The 15,712-nt window shown below is 49.8% G+C and overlaps 1 protein-coding gene across 3 annotated transcripts; it reads left to right on the forward strand.

Moving 5' to 3' along the window:
• Nucleotides 1–1,304: 1,304 nt before the first annotated feature.
• Ahcy (adenosylhomocysteinase) lies at nucleotides 1,305–15,712 on the forward strand. 3 transcript variants are annotated; one of them, XM_013352208.2, is made up of 11 exons: nucleotides 1,305–1,400; nucleotides 5,759–5,949; nucleotides 7,813–7,888; nucleotides 9,562–9,711; nucleotides 10,291–10,343; nucleotides 10,443–10,502; nucleotides 10,922–11,129; nucleotides 11,212–11,299; nucleotides 11,394–11,511; nucleotides 13,015–13,209; nucleotides 14,898–15,712. In XM_013352208.2, the coding sequence occupies exons 1-11, from the start codon at nucleotides 1,373–1,375 to the stop codon at nucleotides 15,027–15,029; spliced, it is 1,299 nt and encodes a 432-aa protein (XP_013207662.1). In that variant the 5' UTR covers nucleotides 1,305–1,372; the 3' UTR covers nucleotides 15,030–15,712. The 3 variants fall into 3 exon arrangements, with proteins under 3 accessions (XP_013207662.1, XP_005363146.1, XP_026643045.1); XM_026787244.1 differs by lacking the exon at nucleotides 1,305–1,400 and adding an exon at nucleotides 1,732–1,835; XM_005363089.2 differs by lacking the exon at nucleotides 10,443–10,502 and having other exon boundaries at nucleotides 10,291–10,403.

Genomic DNA, 15,712 nt, shown 5'->3' on the forward strand with positions numbered 1-15,712 from the left:
AAAAAAAAAAAAAAAAAAAAAAAGCATCACTGAGAGCAGTCAGGGCAGGAATCTGGAAGTAGGAACTGATACAGAAGCCATGGGTCACGGCTGAGGATCTGCACAAGATCCCAGCAACACTCAGCCCTGGATGGGGGAAGATGTTGCTGAACTTCCTTCCCAGGAGGAGACATAGGCAAAGTCTGCTTTTCTTCCCACATAAACCGAGTCACAATTCTGCCAAAGATCACTCAGGGGAAACAGTTCACTGAGCTTCCTGACAAAGCACAGGAGAGGGGTCCTTAAGTTGCCCCCTGAAGGCTACACCTAGAAAGCTTCTATCCAACAGGTTTGAGGGCTTCTCCAGTAGCCAGGTAGCTGGAGCCCCCTTCCCTGGCTACAATCTCCAACCCCTTCCTGAGATCATGTTCGATTAAGACAGAGTTGCATACAGCAGGTAGTAGGTGCAACTGAAGACTCAGGAGAGGGCTTGTGACCCTCCTCTCTACTCCACGAAGAGATGTAAACAGTAAACAAGTCCGGCGGGGACAATCCGTTCACAAGGGGGCCAGCTGAACTCCCCAGAGATGGTGGGTGTTTGTTTGCACAAAACGCGGCGCCTGGCTCCTTCAGGAAAGCTACTGGCAGTTATGGCCGCTGAGCCATTGGCGAGCTATCTATGCTTTTGTGTAGAGCTCCCACTCATTTCCGTGTGGGCGGCGTGGAGTCACCAAACAAAAACAACGAAAAGACACGAGAGTGGAATTGGGGACTTGTTGAGGAGGGAGTGGGGGTGGGCAAGAGAGGGAGGAAGAGAGAGTGACACATTGCAACTTGGAATTTTTCTTAACTTTCTTTTTGAAACCTCACGCTGTAGCCCACACTGGCCTGGAACTAACTAGTTGTAGACCAGACTGGCGTTGAACTTGTGACAATCCTTCTGGCTCTGCCTCCCGAGAGTTGGGATTACAGGCATGTACCACTAGACCCAGCTCTGTACTGGTAGTCTTCGGCCAAATATACCAGAAGAAATTAAGGCTCAGTGAAGTAATTGGCCTGAAAGCTCTGCATCGTTTTGACCTGTGGTTCACTGACTGAACGAATGGGAGAAGAACCGCCTCTCTCCACGCTCCCTTCCAGCCGGGTGCCAGGAGTCCAAAGGCCACAGAGCATAAAATTTATAATTTTTGTGGGAGGGATCGAAGTCCAATCCCGCTGCTGCACAGCTATTCACCTCGAGCCAGACTCCGCCCCCAACTCTCAGCCCCAGCGAGACTCATGAATATTCAAATTAGAAGATATTTAAAGCCGCCCGCGCCCGGCGTAGATCCCTGCCCCGCGCCGTCCGGCCCCCTTCGCTGAGTTCATCGGTCGTAGCGGAAGCGCCGCCAGCATGTCTGAAAAACTACCCTACAAAGTCGGTGAGTCCCAGGGGTGCAGTCCTCCGTGGCGACTCGGCTCCCCACCCTGGGCTTGTTGTCCGTACCAACCCGCGTCTGGTCGAGGCACCGGCCTCGGGGCGCTCGGGACCCCTAGAATCGCTGGCCTGGCCGCGCAGGTGCCTGGGGGTTGGAGTCCACGTTCCGCTGAGAGCTAGGAGTGGGAAGCAGCTACGGACTACAAGTCCCGGCGTGCCCTGCAGCAGGCGCCCTGAGCCGCGGCGCGGGCTACCATCCTTGGTTAGGCAGCGTGCTGCTCGTGGAGAGACTGGCCCTTGGGGAAGCGGCCCTAGCGGTTCTGGCTCTGGCGTCTGGCGGGCTGTGTAGCCTCCTACAAGGGTCCACCATCTTCCGGGCTTTGAGCGGGGCCGGAGAGCGCGCTGGTGTTCCAGGTGTTAGTGAGGAGAGGCCCGGAAGGCAAGTCCCCGGTGGTGCACCGGGGACTTGGGGTCAGCTCAGTCTGTAGGACTATCTGGTGGATGACCAAAAGAAAATTTAGAGTGCTTAAAAATTCCCCTTCGTTTCGTTCCAGTGATGGAAGAATGACTGAGTAAACAAACGTTCAGTTGAGCGTTTACAATGGGCTAGAAACCGCCTTGTAGCATTATTCTAGACTAATCCTTTTTATTATTATAGCTCCCTAGGGAAGGAACGAGTCTCCTTTTACGTTGAAACTCCGGAGGTATAGAGGTTATTTTCCCAGAATCTTGCAATTGGGAAGCGGTTGGCTAGAATTTGGACCCAATATGTCATGACCTCTCGGCTTATCCCTTTCGCTGCTGTCAGTATGCAAGGGAACAAACACACTTGGAACAACCCTAATAAAATTTCAGCACAGTTCAGTTCAGGCTAGGCTTAGTGACACAGGTTTGCAATGCCAGCGTTCACTTCTGAGGCGTACAGTGAAGTCCAGGCCAACCTGGACAAAACAGGGAGACCCTATCAGAACTAAACTACAGACCAAACAAAACCAGAGCAATTCAGGCTGGCTGGCTTTTAAGGTCATTTCAACATGCCGTTAAATTGGGGAGGGTCACGTGCATGAAATGGATGCTACCCCATTATACAGAGGAGGAACCTGAGGAAATCTCTTGGGAAATTCTTATTAAAATAGTTAACCAGCTGCCAGAGTAGATTATTGTCTCCATTGAGTAGATGCTGAAACTGAGGCCCAGAAAGGTTTAAGTCAATGTTGCCCTGGTGGAACAGCTGGAATGGGAGCTTGTCATACTGTGGAGGGGTTGGAGGACCACAGATTGCATGACTTGGAGGCCGGGGTCTTGACCTTAGGGGTGGAGGCCCACTAAGGAGGGCATGCTGTGCACTAGACCTAGTCCGTGTGGTGTTCTAATCCTTGGCTATACAGTAAGGCTCGGCCTGATTATCCTCGGTCTGATGAGGTGGGTTTGGGAAGGGGCACACGGGTCTTTTTGACCCATGTTCCTGGGACTTCTGCAACCTCTGGTTGTCTTGGCACTAAGTTCCAGAGTTTGGTACACTAGCTCCTCCAGCTGTCACAAGGGCATTGAAAGAATCATTTCTAGCTGGAGGGACAGGTGATGGTAGATGGGGTGGGATTTAAGCAGGAAAGCACAAAACCCGTTGTCCTCTCCAGGACTGGCTGGCGACTCTACGTGCTGGGAGTTAGACCAGGTTCATCTCATTTAGTTTTAGCAGATGATGTGGTCAGTGAACATTTTCTGAGTTCCTTCTCTTTGCTGGTCACAGTTGCTGGTCACTGGAGATAGAGAAGGGACCCAGCTACAAGGTTGAGACAGATAGACCTCATAGTGTAGCACAATCTCCTTGTGTGGGGAGGTCTGTCACCTTTCACTCTCCATGGCTACCAGCCCCTGTTCTCCTCTCTCCCCACAGGTCTCTATGGTCTTCATGCTACCATTTTGTTTGTTTGATTTTTGGGCCTCGGCTGGCATTGAACTCATTAAACTTCCTTTATCCTCCAGGCACTGTTTTTATAGGTACATGTCGTTATAGTGAGCCAGTAGGATCTTTCCGAAGACAAATAAATGATACCTCCTTTGGAACTCTGTAGACGGCCTACCTCACTGCAAGTAAAGTCCTGACTCGTCTTAATGCCTCTGTTTTGAGTCAGCTTGGCCCATTTTCAAATTTTGTTTTTTGTTTTTGGCTTTCTCATTTTTATTATATGTGTATGGGTGTTGTGCCTACATGCATGTCTGTACCACGTACATGTGGTGTCCACGGAGGCTAGAAGAAAGCGTTGCATCCCCTGGGTCTGGAGTTATAGACGGTTGTGACACTCTGTGACCTGCTAGGAATTGAACCCCAGTACCCTTGAAAAACAGTCAGTGGTCTTAACCGTTAAACCATCTCTCCAGCCCCTCCATTTTCAGGTGTTTTTGAGCTAGGTACTGTGTCTGGCACTTGGCATTAGTCTTCCGGGTTAACTGCTTGTGTTAAAGCGCCACGATGGGAGAGGTTTATGGCTGAGCTGCTAGTGATGGGAACAAGGTGGAGACAGAAGCAGCTGGTAGACTTGGGAGGGGCCTGAAGCCCAGGTGAGGACTAGGATTTTACATTTTTAGAAGTTTCCCACTGGGCTGTAAGTGAGGAGCATGACACGTGGGAACAAAGGGACCGACTATGAAGCTGCTTGTGGGTCCAGCTGGGAAGTGGTCCTTTGGGCTAGGGTGGGATGCTTGGTGACAAACATGCTGGTGGAGGTGGGCATAGTGGCCCACACCTTTAACTGCAGCGCTTGACACAGGGGCAGGCAGTTAGTTCTCTGTGAGTTTGAGGCAGGGCTGCTCTACATAGTGAGTTTCACAGAGTTGCCGGAACAACAAACAAAAAACCTGCTGACAGAAGCAAAAATGGAAACGGGAAATCTTACAGGTTTTTGGCAAGAGTGGCAGATTGAATGGTGGTTTCATTTCCTAAAATGGGAAGATTGAGGGTGTGTAGCCAAGCAGTCTTGAAGCCTTGTACTTGATGGATAATAGTTGGACACCAGACGAGAGGTGCTGAGTCAGCAGTTGGATTTTGTGAGTCTCAGATTCCTGGGAGAAGTTTGTACTTGGAGGTAAATACGTGGGAGTCATCACCCCAGGGAAGGCATTCACGATCATCTGAACAGAACTTAATTGGCAGGAGTTGGAGAGGAACAATTATGGGTCGGTCCTCAGGCCTCCTAGATAAGTCAGGTGAAGAGCAGCCAGGAAGGAAGGAGGGAGAAGAGAGACTCGGATGCCAAGGGAAAGCAAGCATTTCAGAGTTGGTAGTGGGGTTCCTGCTCCTGTGAGAAACCTGAGCATAAGTAATCACCTCAGTGGTGCCCGTAATGGAACAGTGAGATCTGAGGGGTGAGAAAAATCAGGGACCAGGGACAGCTGGTACTTTCCGACAGCCAAGAATCCCAAGTCTAATCACAGAGGAGGGTGGAGTTCATGGACAGATGATTTTGTATCCTCAGAGAATTATGAAGTGATATTATCAGGCGATTGGGAGATTTGACTAGGGGGAGGGGATAAACTTACTAGGATTGCTAGGATGTGCCAGGTTCCCTTGAGATATTTGTTCATAGTAAGCAAGACCTTCATCCCATGACTGCGATTCTGCTGGTTCAGGCCTTAGGTACAGTGGAGAGCTGGCTCTAACTAGGTGGGAACTTTGGTTTTGAGACTAGGTCTCTGTGAAGCTCAGAATTGCCTCAAAATCATGGCACTCTTTGTACTCAGCTTCCGTAGTGCTGGGATTCCAGGCAAGAAGCCACCCACCTAGCTTCGGGTGTGAGCTTCGCCAGGTGAGGTCCCAGAGGCTGAGAGAGCAGGGTACCCTAGACTGGAAAAAGAAGGGGAGATCATGAAGGGGGCGGGGTAAGGGACACTAGAAATGGATAAAATGGATGCTTTAGAGTCTGAACTGCTCCCTCTTGGAGTTGGTAATGTATAGGGAGAAGACATGGCCAGAGGCGGTTGCTTGACATTCAGATTGTGTGTCTGTGTGTCTGTGTGTGTGTGTGTGTGTGTGAGTGTGTGTGTGTGTGTGTGAGAGAGAGAGAGAGAGAGAGAGAGAGAGAGAGAATAAAATCTTAGTAGTAGTAGTATTTGAGATAGGGCTATGTGGCTTTGAACTTGCTGTGTAGTCAAGGGTGAACCTCCTGCTTCCATCTGGAATTACAGATGTGTCCACCACTCCTGGCTTATTTAACTATTGGCTAATATTAAAATTTCTGTAGCAGCCTCCTTTCTTCACCCGTCATTTCCTAGGGTGAGTGAGAAGACCTGAGCTTCCCAAAGGTAAACATGGCCCTGGGTGGGAGGAGGTGGCTCATGGAACTTGCCATCTTGTTCCTGCAGCGGACATTGGACTGGCTGCCTGGGGACGAAAGGCCCTGGACATAGCCGAGAATGAGATGCCCGGTTTGATGCGCATGCGGGAGATGTATTCGGCGTCCAAGCCACTGAAGGGTGCCCGCATCGCTGGCTGCCTGCACATGACTGTGGAGACTGCCGTCCTCATCGAGACTCTCGTGGCCCTGGGTGCTGAGGTGAGGCCCACAGCTGTGTGACTCCACTAAGTCCCTCGCCCTCTCTGGGCTCAGCCATGGGAAAAGACTGTACTGGCAGGGAGATGTAGCTGGCAGAGCCTCTTCTGGTCAGCTGGGTTTTCTCTCCATTTCCCTCTGCTGCCACCGTGGTGGCAGAGAGTCTTTGGTATATTTTCTCCAGTTGGGAAGGTAGCTGACTCCTCAATACATCTTCCTGCCTGAGAGCATAGTAGGAGAAAACGATATTCCATTTGGTCATCTAGACCATTCCCGTTAGCCTTCCTAGGAGTCGGGTACCTTCTAGAAAGTAGAGTGCTATGATTTGTTGAGCCTGGATCATGTGGAATAAGATCCCAAGGAGGGGCCTGGTAGGGTAGGGGAACCACAAAGAATACTTGAGGGCCTGTTTTTTTTTTTTAAGATTTATTTTATTATTTTTTATTTTATATTATGTATACAGTGTTCTGTCTGCATGTATTCCTGCAGGCCAGAAAAGGGCACCAGATCTCATTACAGATGGTTGTGAGCCACCATGTGGTTGCTGGGAATTGAACTCAGGACCTCTGGAAGAACAATCAGTGCTCTTAACCTCTGAGCTATCTCTCCAGCCCTGACCTGTTTGTTTTTGAGGCAACATTCCACTCTGTAGCCTAGGCTATCCTGGAATTTACTGCGTAGTTCAGGCTGGGCTCAAGCTGTCTTTCTACCTCAGCCTTTCAAGTACTGGGATTTTCCTGCTCACACCCACTTCCACTGACTTTTTCTTAGACTTGTTTTTATTTTGTGTGTATGAATGTCTGCCTGCACGTACATCTGTGCACCGCTTGCACGCAGTGCCCGAGCAGACTAGAAGAGGCTATTAGTTTCCCAGACTGGGTTTCCAGACAGTTGTGAGCCGCCATGTGGGGCTGGGATTGAACTCGGGTTGCAGAAGAGCAGCTAGTGCTCTTAGCTGTTGACTCTCCCGGCCCCCATTGCCTCTTTATTTCCACATTCAGTTTGTTGGTGATCTGCTCTCACGGCTTTAAATACTGCCTGTGTGGTAATGATCATGTACAAGCCTGACCTGGACCCACAGTCTGCCGTGCCTGAGTATTGATACAGGCCACCTGGAGATCAAGTACCCAGCTCAGGCTGAACAAGTCCAGACAAACTTAGCAGTTTTCTTCCTTATCCCGACGTCTTTGCTGGAGGTTTTCTCTGCATGAGGAGCCTGGCGTATTTGACAGCCGCACATCACTTCCACTGTTGCCGCTGCATTTCTTCCCTGCACCCTGCTTTAGTAGCTCCTTCCCCGTCTCCTTGTTCACATTGCACTAGAGTACTGTTTTCTTATTTATTTGATTTTGTTGTGTAAGGGTTTTGTCTGCACCTTCATGCTTGCATATGTACCACCTACGTGCCTGGTTCCCACAGAGCTGGTCCCCTGGAACTGGAGCTATGGGTGGTTGTAAGCTGCAGTGTGGGTGCTGGAACCAAACCAGGGTCCTCTAGAAGAGCAGCAAGTGTTCTTAACTGCGGAGCTATCTTTCCAGTTGTTTATATATGTTTTGAGTCAGAATCTCACTGTATGACTCAGGCTGGCCAGGAATCCCCCTTATAGCCCAAGCTGGCCCTGATCTTCCTGCCGCTACATCTTGAGTCCTAGGATTTTAGGTATACCACCATGCTTGGCTTGGTGATTTATTGCCTTTTTTTTTTTTTTAAACTCTAGTGCAAACTTTACTGCTCTGGCTTCTAGTCATTCACTTGCCCAGAGTCCCCAGCCTTTCACTCTTGTCTCAGGGCTTTCCTTTTCCTGTTCCTAACAGGATGCTTCATAGCCATCAGTGATCAACAGCCTTGTTTTCCTGGCCCTTCTAGGTGCGGTGGTCCAGCTGCAACATCTTCTCCACTCAGGACCATGCAGCAGCTGCCATTGCCAAGGCCGGCATTCCAGGTGAGCTCGCTGTGGTATGTGGGCGTGGATAAAGCACTTTGCTTTTTCATGGTTCTCTTACTGACCCCTGCATTAAAGGCCTCCATGTGCAAACAGAGGCCCTTAACCTATTGATTTATAGTCCTCCCAGCTCAGATTCCATGGAATATACTTACTGACCGCTTAGCTTGTGGTCTGTAAGGAAAGGATCTGAAGATTGAGAGCCACATGGAGCAGAGGGTGGGGATGTTCCTTAGAGGGACTCTGGATCGTTTTCTAAGGAGCTGGGGGTGTAAGGCAGAACAAGAGTCTCGGGTACTGACTGAGGTATGGTAGTTTAGGATCATGAGAAAGGACCAGGTCAGAGAGCAAAGACTTTGTCTCAGACTGTTGCAAAATGCTACTGGACTGCGGCAGGGTGGGGGTAGGGCTGATGGGACCTGTTAGATTCAGTGGTGATTAAATAAAATATACAAGAATCTTGGCCGGGCGGTGGTGACGCATGACTTTAATCCCAGCCCTCGGGTGGCAGAAGCAGGCAGATCTCTGTTCGAGGCCATCCTGGTTTCTGTAGAGTTTCAGAAGAGGCCCCAAAAGCTACAGAGAAACTCTCTCTTAAAAAACAAAAACAACAACAAAAAAGTTTTTATCAGGGAACTGGAGAGAGGACCTGGGTTCAATTCCTAGCACCCACATGGCAGCTCACAAATGTATGTAATTCCAGACCCAGAAAATCAATATCATTTCTGTCCTCAGCACAGGATACACAGACATACTTGTAGGTAAAACACTCATACATTTGGGGGCAGGAGGAATCCTAACCAGCTGTAGGTAGGGGGTCAGTGGGAGGGGTTCCTCACAGGGCTGAGTGCCTGTCAGCAGCCCTCACCTTGGTGAGGCTCGGCCCTCCTTCAGAAGAGGCCTTGCTTTAATAGAAGTATCTTCTACAGTTGTGGGGAGGGAGGCAGCTGGCTACTTGGCCAGTGTCCTGTGTAAACAGAAGACTCTTGTACCCCACACCTGTGGAGTTCCACAAGCTGGGAGGAGCAGCAGCCAGCGGCCCGCACCCTTGCTTCAGACGCTGCGTTCCCCAGTCTCTCTTAGGGGTTTGTAAGTGGTGATGGCAATGCCTCCTCATGGGGTTTGCATGAGGGAACACGAGAACAGGCACAGAGCAGTTACTGTGCCTGGCACAGAGGATGCTCCATCTATAGTAGCGTGTGCTGGGCAATTTTGACCGGGCATAACCTGGAATTACCCACCACTGAGACTGCCAGTCCCTCAAGACCTTTCAGTGAGCAAACCAGGATCTTACTGGTGCCCAGTGAGTAGGACGTCTCTCTGGGTAGGGGTCCTGTTCTGTGGGAGCCAGTACACCTACTTCATGGAGCCCAGGCAGAAGGAGATGCAAAAGGGAAAATTATTTCTGGACACCTATGTCTAGGGCCGTGCACGGTCTCTGTGTCACTTGATGTACGCAATTATAGGCCGCGAAGTGTGATTCTCAAGGTCACATGGCTGGAAAGTTCTGAACTTAGATCTGCTTAGCTTCGGTCTGTGTGTTTCCCACTGGTGTTTTGGTAGGGGCTGGATGTAGGTAAGCATAGGAACTAGGAAGGAGACAGCATTGGCACTGTTGGTAGAGCTTTCTTTCTGGAGCCCCTGCCAGCTTCTCATGTGCCGCTCTCCTGCAGTGTTTGCCTGGAAGGGTGAGACAGATGAAGAGTACCTGTGGTGCATTGAGCAGACGCTGCACTTCAAAGATGGCCCCCTCAACATGATTCTGGACGATGGTGGCGACCTCACCAACCTCATCCACACCAAATACCCACAGCTTCTGTCAGGTAAGCGGGTAGACTGAAGGGAGCCTGCTCCTTCACAGACATGAGGCAGGGGGCCTGGCGGAACGTCCGGATTTTCCATAGGACTGGAAGACAGGAGGTTCCTGCCGCATGGAGCCTGCTTCTGACGTGTGATGTAAAGCCAGGGTAACTGGGGTGGGGTCAGAGCTGGCTGAGTTCATAAACCATGACTGGCGCAGGGCAGTGCTAGGAATGGTCACAGAGAGCCAGCTTTGTGGACTGTGACAGGGAGGAGGAGGATGGAGTTTGGAGAATACCAAGGCCCTGAGGTAGGAAAAGATTGACTATACAAAACTAGCCATGACTAGTAAATGAAGGAAGCCTTCTCTGGAGGGTACTCTAGGCTGGGACAGGATGACTGGGCGGAGTGGTGTCAGCACTGCACAGTGGTGGGTGGAAGATGTTGGGCGTGTGTCATTAGGGTTCAGTAGGACGTCAGATGGTAACTGGGTGAACTTTACAGTCAGGTACAGAGACGGGAATGAAGGAGGGGGGACGCTAGGGAGTGAAAAGGGCTATGGGTAGAGATGTGTTCTCTGATGCTCTCCCTCTTTTGTTCAGGCATCCGAGGCATCTCTGAGGAGACCACAACTGGGGTCCACAACCTCTACAAGATGATGGCCAATGGGATACTGAAGGTGCCTGCCATCAATGTCAATGATTCTGTCACCAAGGTGAGCCCTGGGGGAGACTCAGCTCCAGTTGTTAGTTAGATGATGGCCAATGGGATACTGAAGGTGCCTGCCATCAATGTCAATGATTCTGTCACCAAGGTGAGCCCTGGGGGAGACTCAGCTCCAGTTGTTAGTTGCCCAGTGAGCTTAGGAGTGGATCTCTGAAGAAGGGTGGCCAGGAGGGGAGATGGGGCAACAGTCTGAGGATGGTGAGTGTAGCTGTGCAGGAACATTGTGGCTTTGGTTAGCAATAGCTTTCAAGTTAAGCAATTCTTAGACTCAGCAACCTGTCCTGGGCATTGATTCCCTAGAAAGACTTCTAGACCAGCAGAGAACATGAGGGAGATAGTCTGGAGGCTGATGAGGAGGGACATGTTGGCTTTGTCTAGTGGAGAAGATGCTTAGGGGTCTGCTCAGGCTGACTGAGTGGGCTCAAGTCTCAGCCCTGTGGGATGCTTTAAGGCCTGGCCTTGGGGTCTTGCCTGCCCCCATTGTCCCCTCGCCCCCTCTCCTTTCAGAGCAAGTTTGACAACCTCTATGGCTGCCGGGAGTCCCTCATAGATGGCATCAAACGGGCCACAGATGTGATGATTGCGGGCAAGGTGGCAGTGGTAGCAGGCTATGGTGACGTGGGCAAGGGCTGTGCCCAGGCCCTGAGGGGTTTTGGGGCCCGAGTCATCATCACCGAGATTGACCCCATCAATGCACTGCAAGCTGCCATGGAGGGTATGGTAGAGTAAGGGTTGGCTGTTGGGGCTAGAACAAGGGTGAGGCCACCTTTGCTAACACATGCTCACTGTCTGTGCAGGCTATGAGGTGACAACCATGGACGAGGCCTGTAAGGAGGGCAACATCTTTGTCACCACCACAGGCTGTGTTGACATCATCCTTGGCCGGTGGGTACCAGGTGGGAGTCCTGGGGAGCAAAGGCGCCCAGGCTTGGGGCTGTTCTTGGTCTCCGGTCCCTCACAGGATTGGGTTCCCTTCCAGGCACTTTGAGCAGATGAAGGATGATGCTATTGTGTGTAACATTGGACACTTCGATGTGGAGATCGATGTGAAGTGGCTCAATGAGAATGCTGTGGAGAAGGTGAACATCAAGCCCCAGGTGAGAAGCCCCAGCCTGCTCTGCTAGGCTGGCAGGGAAGGGCTGAGAAGGGGTAACAGGCTTGTAGGTTGCCCGCCCTGGAAGCTGGTGTGACCTAGAGAGTGGGGTTTATGTTGGAGAAGCCTGGTTTCAGAGCTAGGTTTGAGGTATCAGACTTGATGCTGATACCTCGGTCTCCCTTGAAGGTATCAGCATGTGTGTGGTGCACAGTGGCCTTGCTGTTTGAGAAAGCCCACTTGTACTTGTGAGCGGTGGACGAAGAGATAAGGCCCTGAGGGTGCTCACAGCCAGGCGGGCATGCTGGCAGCTGAAGAGCGTGGGCTGAGCTGGCAGCAGGGTCAGGATGGGGGAGGCCAAGAAAGGGACACTGCATGACTGTCTAGAACAGCTCTGTGCAGAGTAAACCATTAATTGAGCTAGAGAAAGGGCAGCTTTGCTGCGGGGCATTCCTTTGGGGTATGTGCAACTTAATTTGGCTTTTATTTATTGTTGGCTTATTTATTTACCTGATTATAAAAGTAATGTTCCCAGAAAACTTTTTGGATTTGTACATTAAGAGCTTTTAAGTTAAGTTCTTTTTTTGCCTTGTAGAGCTGGAGATTAAACCCAGTTCTTCATGTAAGCTAGGCAAGGATTCTCTTACCAAGTGATCCACATCTCCAGCCTTGCATTCGACCAGATGTATATTTATTCTGACATATATATGTGTATTTATACTCACACACACTGATACTAACATAAATATCCACTGACACACGCACAAAGCTACATTCTACTCAGTCATTTCATGTGCATATGTAAGCACATACGTACTTGCATGTGGGGCTAGAGGAGCCTGTCATGGTTGATTCTCCCTCTCCACCATGTGGTTCTCAGGGATTGAATGCAAGCAACTTTACCCACCAAGCCATCTCACCATCCTGCATTTCGCTTTTTAATAACAATTGAGAACATGAGATCAGGCCTCCCTCCAATGGTCAAGGCTCAGATTGCAGCCATTTCTTTGTGTGTAGCTCTGAACAAGTGACTCAGCCTTGTAAACTTCAGTTTATTTGTGAAAAGGGGGAGATGAAGCACTTAAATGATAGTCATATGGGGCTGGAGAGATGGCTCAGTGGCTAAGAGCACTGACTGCTCTTCCAGAAGACCTGGGTTCAATTCCCAGCAACCACATGGCAACTCACAGCTGTCTGTAATTCCAGTTATAGGGGACCTGACACACATAGCAAAACACCAGTGCACATAAAATAAAAATAAATTTTAAAACATGATAGTATAAAGGATTCAGGACAGATTATATGGCAGTATTGACAGTACTAGCTGTTACCTCCTAAGTATGCCCAATGCTTTATAGGTCTGAATTCATTAAGTTCTCAGAACAGACTGGTGTATTGTGTGTAGGGTGGTTGTTTGGGGGCATTTCAGGCCATCTTGTGCAGGGTAGGAGGTGGGCAGAGATGGGTAGTGCCCACCAGCCCTTACTGTTGCCATGGGGACTTGTAGGTGGACCGCTATCGGCTGAAGAATGGGCGCCGAATCATCCTGCTGGCTGAAGGCCGACTGGTCAACCTGGGTTGTGCCATGGGCCATCCCAGCTTCGTGATGAGCAACTCCTTCACAAACCAGGTGATGGCACAGATTGAGCTGTGGACCCACCCAGATAAATACCCCATTGGGGTTCACTTCTTGCCTAAGAAGGTAAGCTCTTGACTTTACTTTGAGGCTTATATGTGGTTCCTGGGCTCCCTGTGTGGGTTTGCTAGAGTATATTAAGTGCTTGTCTGGCCGCTTAGCTGTCCTCCAGAGTCCTCAGTGCTCCCTGGAGCCACACCCATAGTGCCATGAGCTGTGGCGTGTGTGTAGTTCACCAGGTTTGAAGCTGTGTCTCCATTCCTCAGTTGTAAAGGGAAGGCAAGAGCGCGAGGATTTCCACATGTCTGCAAGGACTAGGCGGGTACTTGGTAAAGTAGGCTGGGTGGGAAGTGAACAGTTAAAGAATATATGCTCCGGGCTGGAGAGATGGCTCAGAGGTTAAGAGCATTGCCTGCTCTTTCAAAGGTCCTGAGTTCAATTCCCAGCAACCACATGGTGGCTCACAACCATCTGTAATGAGGTCTGATGCCCTCTTCTGGTCTGCAGGCATACATACAGACAGAATATTGTATACATAATAAATAAATAAATATTTTCAAAAAAAAAAAAGAATATATGCTCCAAATAAAGGGGTGGCTGTCACTCAGCTGTCACCAGCCCGGGACACAGCTCCACCGGACAAGGCCTCTGAGCTCTGAAGAGAAGCCATATGCGCTACGGTCTTGATATGAAATAATTTTAAAATATAGGCAACATATTGTAGTTTTGTTTTGTTTTTTTTTTTTAAATGGATGTGCCCCATTTGGTTTGTTTATCTTTGATCTTGAGACAGGGTCTATCATTGCCCTGATTGACGGATCTCAGTATGTAGACTAGGCTGGCCTTGACTCCTAGGTCTGCCTGCTTCTGCCTCCTTAGACCTGGGATTGACTTGGGTTTTTGTTTGTTCATTTTGTGGTGTTGGACATGGAGCCCAGGTTCTCATACATGCTACATGAATATCCCTTAGCTGCATCCTAGTCCTTGGGTGGGTCAGCTGGGCATGTCTGTGAGATGCATGCATCTAAGGGTTCTTAGGTACCTTAGTTAACGATGATAGTAGCCACCATGATCTTTGTGACAGCTTCAAAAGGTGGGTATTTATTACGTGTGCCCTCCAAACGAAGAAACCAAGCTTTAGAGGCTGGTGTGCTCTCCTCCAACGGCCCAGGTGGTCACCTCTATGTGGCACCCTGGTAGAGTGCTGTGAAAGAAAGGTGTCCCGAGCTAGACTGGCCAGGCATAGGAGGCCTTCGTTCTGTTTCTAACAATAGAGACTCCAGGTTAGGCCCATCTTGCGTTTACTTCCATCTAGCTTGAACCCGAAAGGACTTTCTCTAGGATCCTCGTCTGTTAATGTAGGCATTATCCTTCCCTTCCTACATCTTGGGAATGTTTGTGAAGCTCTACGAACAGTGAACATAAAACTGCTTGGGACTGTAAAAGCATTCTGGCTGGGCTGTAGGCAGAGTGTCAGAGAGTGCTAATAAAATATATCCTAGGCCACAGCTCATTTCAGGATGCATTCTGGCTAGCTGCTTCAGTTAAGAGGGTGAGGAGATGCGATTGGTGGTCTATATGATGGGAGGGTGTGCTTGGCTCTCTTTAAAGACATCACACTGAAGCTGGCCATGAGGCTAGAACAAGGTGTAATGAGGACTTGCAGCCCCCCTGCCCAGCAGTTTCTGTTGGCTAGATGCAGGTAAGTGTACTAGAACATGACATTAACTCCAGGTTTTTCTCTTTCTCTCCAGCTGGATGAGGCAGTGGCTGAAGCCCACTTGGGCAAGCTGAATGTGAAGCTGACCAAGCTGACTGAGAAGCAGGCCCAGTATCTGGGCATGCCCACTGATGGCCCCTTCAAGCCTGATCACTACCGTTACTGAGAGCCAGGACTGCCCTTCACCTTCCAGCTGCCATCCTTGTTCCAGACCCTGTCTCTTTCCCAAGAACACATGTCACCAACTTCGCAGTTGCTTCATCAATGTTTGTCCACTGGGGCTGGTTACTCTGTCTTTGGCCTCTGTTGTGTCCTTCATACGGTTCCAGGTGTGACAAGGGGAACTGAGAGTCTCCAGTCAGGAGCCATCTGCAGGGGACATGAGCCTTGGAAGCCCTGAGGGTGGATGTGGCTAGTGGTGGTCACGAGCCCACGCACTTTACCATCCAGGGTCTCACTTGGTCTTTAGAGCTGTGTGGTTGGTTTCTCAGCCCAGGACCGGAGAAGGAGCTCTACCAGAGAGCAGGAACCATTGGAGCTGGAAGGTTCCTCAGAGCTTGACTTACTTACCATTGGGCCTTTAAATCTCTTTAAATCTCAGAATACTGAGGTTGGTACTTTTGGTCCTCATTTCACAGGGGTTAGAATTAAGAGATAATTAACCAAGAAGGGACAGGTGACAGCTAGAGGTTAAAAGGGGCTGGAAAAAGCAAATACGCTAAGGTCTGTCACTGTTTTGGTTACTGATGGTGCCTATCACAAGCCTGGGTCACAAAGAGATTAATTTGGATTATAGTGTTTAGAATGTTAATAAAGGAAGGTGGATTAAATAAAATTAAATAAATAAAG

The sequence above is a fragment of the Microtus ochrogaster genome, linkage group LG8 (assembly GCF_000317375.1).
Source record: "Microtus ochrogaster isolate Prairie Vole_2 linkage group LG8, MicOch1.0, whole genome shotgun sequence".
NCBI lineage: Eukaryota > Metazoa > Chordata > Mammalia > Rodentia > Cricetidae > Microtus > Microtus ochrogaster.